The following is a 4232-nucleotide window of genomic DNA, read 5'->3' on the forward strand; positions in this document are numbered from 1 at the left end:
GAGAGAGAGAGAGGAAAGTGAAGGATTCGTGTGAGAGAATGGATTTGTAGGGAATGAGGGTATTTTAGGAACATCATAAAAGTAAAATAACAGGTTTAGGCTTAAAAGTGGACTTATATGGGTAAAAATATTAAGGTGGACTTATGTTACAAAAAATGTTGAGAAAGTGACTTAAATGAAATTTTCTATATAATTAATCAATAGTTAGGGGGGGGAGGTCTGGACCCTTGCAAGCCGTAGAGTGGTTCCGTCACTGACTACATCTTTGTTATACGGATTAGTCTTTGAACCTAAAAGGTATTTGAGGAAATCATTTAGATTTGATACAAAAAGAAACATACAATATTACTGTTGTAGCTAAACTAGAATGACTCCTTAAAAACACCATCTTATGATGAACATAAATGATTTGGTTTTATGAATTTTCAAGCTCTACGAGCGTTGAAACTTAATAAATTGAGGTAACATGCATAAAATAAGGTAAATGATTAGTTCTATAATTAGTAAATTTGTGACCGAAGAGCCAAAAGTGGATTGGTTCATACAAGAAGAAAAGTCTAATTATTGCTTGCTTTTTCTCAAAAGAAAAAAAAAACTTATTGCTTGCTTTAAGTAACCCATTTGATCTCAAGTCTCAACCAAATTGCTTGACCAAATCTCCATATAATTTATTTAGGATTTTTTACACCAACAGTGTCTGGATTCTTGCGTGACTGACAATATAGTACCTGAACTTGCAAAGTTATTAAAGAAGTACCCAGACTCAATTTTTAGTATCTATGTCGTACCTGCGGTTTATTTCCGTCAAGTCTCCGTTAATTTGACCATGTGCGTCCCACGTGACGACTTAAATGAGGCGCAAAAGACTGATGCACCCTCTATTCTTTCAGATCTCTTGTTTTTTTTTTGATACGTTCTTTCAGATCTCTCTATCCTCTCTTTCTCACCCTCTTCATCTCCTACTTCTCTCTCTCTCTCTCTCTCTCTCTCTCTCTCATGCAACTCCTGCTCATGTAGTTCTTCCATCTCCGTCACCCACTTGAAGCACCATATGTCTCTCACCCCTATATCCCCCCTCGTCCAAGTTCTGCACACAGATGAGAAAGGTTAAAAGAGTACAAAATCACCCTCTTGAGTCTTGGTTTCCTTCAAATCGGTTTCTTCCAAATTGAAGTTCAAATCCATCACCAATACTCTTCTGAGTCTTCTCTCAATTGGGTTTCTTTCAAATGGGTTACTTCTAATGATGTGGTATCACCAATCTTGAATGGAATTATAGCAGATCTATTAATCAAATTTAATTATTTTTGTTGTTTTGAGTTTTTGATTGATCGATATTTTTTCTTTTTGTTCAAGTCCTTACCAATTGATGGAAACTCTTGAGAGAGAAAGTTGGTATCATAATGGTTTGCTGGGTTTAAGAAGTTGAACATAAATGGGTGCAAAACTTGAAAGATTGCTAGATATTCTTTTTTTCATTGTTTATTTTTCTTGGGTTCTTGCTGGGTTTAAGATGTACATGAATAAGCTGGATTTGGTGATAGATTTCGAGAGATTGCCTGTTAGCAAAGTTAGTTGGTATATAAATGTAATTTGAATCACCTTTGATTTGTTTTTGTAAGAACCTAAATCCAAATTCTAAATGATAGAAGAAGATCTAAATGTCTTTGGCTTTCATGGTCAGATAGGTGTTAATGGAGATGTTCTAGTATTTTTTTTTTGTTTGGTTTTGTTCTCGGAATGTATTGGAGCAGGATCTTTGGTCAACATAACAAAGTAAAGAAAAAGTTTTCATCAAGTTTTTATTATCGAATTTATTCATTTTAGGGGTTGATGGAGTGAAAAAGTCCCTTTTACCCTCATTTTTCATACTCACGTGCATCACACATGGTTACTGTTAACTGCGACGTGACATAAGTAAACCGCAGGTACGACATAGATACTAAAAATTGAGTCCGGGTACTTCTTTGATAACTTTGTAAGTTCGGATATCATATTGTCAGTTACACAAGAGTTCAGACACTGTTAGCGTAAAAAATCCATTTATTTATACAACAACAAAGAAAAAGAACCGATACCATTTTCCCACCTACGCTATTTTGTTTTCTCTATTATGCCTCAGTGGCTTCCCCCGTAATATATTCCACATCTAAGCCCCTTTTCTTACATACCCTTCTTCACTCCTAACAAAACCTCCATAAACCACACAGCTCTCTGCTCTAGTTACACTTTCCCCAACACACTCTGTCTCACTTTCCTTTCAAATCCAGATCTGCTCCAACAATGCAGCTCCGTCCGGCAACCTCCGCCGGCGCGTTGGTCCTCTCCGTCTTCCTCCTCTTCTCCTTCGCCCACGCGCACAACATCACGCACCTGCTGGCCAAGCACCCGGAGTTCTCCACCTTCAACCGCTACCTGAGCCTGACCCACCTGGCCGCCGACATCAACGACCGCACCACCATCACCGTCTGCGCCGTCGACAACTCCGCCATGTCGGCCCTCCTCGCCAAGCACCTCTCCATCTACTCCATCAAGAACATCCTCTCCCTCCACGTCCTCCTCGACTACTTTGGCGCCAAGAAGCTCCACCAGATCACCAACGGCACCGCCCTCGCCGCCACCATGTTCCAGGCCACCGGCTCCGCCCCCGGCTCCTCCGGCTTCGTCAACATCACCGACCTCAAGGGCGGAAAGGTCGGTTTTACCCCCGAGGACAACGACGGCTCCTTCGCCGCGCACTTCGTCAAGTCCGTCGAGGAGCTCCCTTACAACATCTCCGTCATCCACATCAGCGCCGTCCTCCCCTCGCCCGCCGCCGAGGCTCCCACTCCCGGCCCCGCCGAGGTCAACCTCACCGGAATCATGTCCGCCCACGGCTGCAAGGTCTTCGCCGAGACGCTCCTCGCCAACCCCGACGCGTCCAAGACCTACGACGATGCCGTCGACGGCGGAATGACCGTGTTCTGCCCGGGCGACGACGCGTTCAAGGCGTTCCTGCCGAAATACAAGAACCTCTCGGCTCCCGGAAAAGCTGCATTGCTCGAGTACCACGCCGTTCCGGTGTACCAGTCCATGTCGATGTTGAAGTCCAACAATGGGCTGATGAACACTTTGGCCACCAACGGAGCGGAGAAGTACGACTTCACCGTCCAAAACGACGGTCAGGCCGTCACACTTAAGAACAAGCTAGTGACGGCCAAGATCACCGGCACGCTTATCGACGAGCAGCCCCTTGCTATATACACTATAAACAAGGTTTTGACGCCCAAGGAGCTCTATAAGGGGGAAGCTCCAACTCCGGCGCCGGCTCCAGCACCAGAGAAATCCGCCGCAGACGCGCCTAAGAGTTCTGATGAAGCTACTTCCCCGGACGCAGATTCGCCGGCTGACTCGCCGGACGACGACCCGGCTGATCAGACTGCCGATGACAATGGAGCCGTTGCGTTGGGAAGAGTGGGGTTCGGGGGTCTGATTCTCAGTGTGTGCATTGGGTTTTCACTATTGTAAGTTTCTTTTTTACTTACTGGGAAATTAATAAGATCAATTTTTCATTTCTTTCAATTGTTTGGTGTGTGTCGGGGTGTGATTTTTAGTTTTGTTTGATCTGGTGGGGGAGTTTGTAAGGTTTTTGATTTTGGTTTGTCGGTGTATGTTTGGCTGGAACTTGTTGGTAGATTTTCTTTTTTCTTTTAAATTATACTTGGAGATTTTCACTCTATCATCATATAAATTGCTGCATCGAGTCATTTTTGTTCATATCATATCCATGAAATAGACTGATTTTCCTTTAATTACTGTTGGATTTGGTGGATTTGAATTTGATTTAAATGTCCTGTGTCGGAAGTTATATGGTAACTATCTTAGAGTATGGCATAATCATTCCCGGACTCAATTGTGTTTGTCATTGGATCTCAAATCTCAATTCAACTGTGGAGAATACACCTAATAAGGATTCAAGAAAAGTGATCATTCATTGATTAAAGGAAGGGCTACAACCATCGGAATCCATTTTCACCAATTCCATAAGCCATTCCGGCCAATGCTCGATACATAACATATTTTCATTTGCATAGAATGTGAATTTAGCTAAACCATGAGCAACGTTGTTGCATTCCGCATTCCCGGGGTTTGATGTTGAAAACTTGACATTACTTGCACCGCAAACTTTCAACAGAGACTTCACTTCAATCTTCAACTAAGAGACCTTCCTCAGCTTGATAAGGATCAGAGGA

General features: G+C 42.9%; 1 protein-coding gene across 1 annotated transcript; it reads left to right on the plus strand.

Moving 5' to 3' along the window:
- Window positions 1-2248: 2248 nt before the first annotated feature.
- Window positions 2249-3789, plus strand: LOC101301168 (fasciclin-like arabinogalactan protein 1-like). The gene has a single exon (XM_004291755.1). It carries the CDS (start codon window positions 2284-2286, stop codon window positions 3505-3507), a length of 1224 nt encoding a protein of 407 aa, XP_004291803.1. The 5' UTR covers window positions 2249-2283; the 3' UTR covers window positions 3508-3789.
- Window positions 3790-4232: the final 443 nt, after the last annotated feature.

The sequence above is a fragment of the Fragaria vesca genome, linkage group LG2, assembly GCF_000184155.1.
Source record: "Fragaria vesca subsp. vesca linkage group LG2, FraVesHawaii_1.0, whole genome shotgun sequence".
In the NCBI taxonomy this organism is placed as follows: Eukaryota; Viridiplantae; Streptophyta; class Magnoliopsida; order Rosales; family Rosaceae; genus Fragaria; species Fragaria vesca.

Coding starts and splice junctions, on each gene's coding strand:
- LOC101301168 (XM_004291755.1), top strand. CDS start 2,284: ATGCAGCTCCGTCCGGCAACCTCCGCCGGCGCGTTGGTCCTCTCCGTC.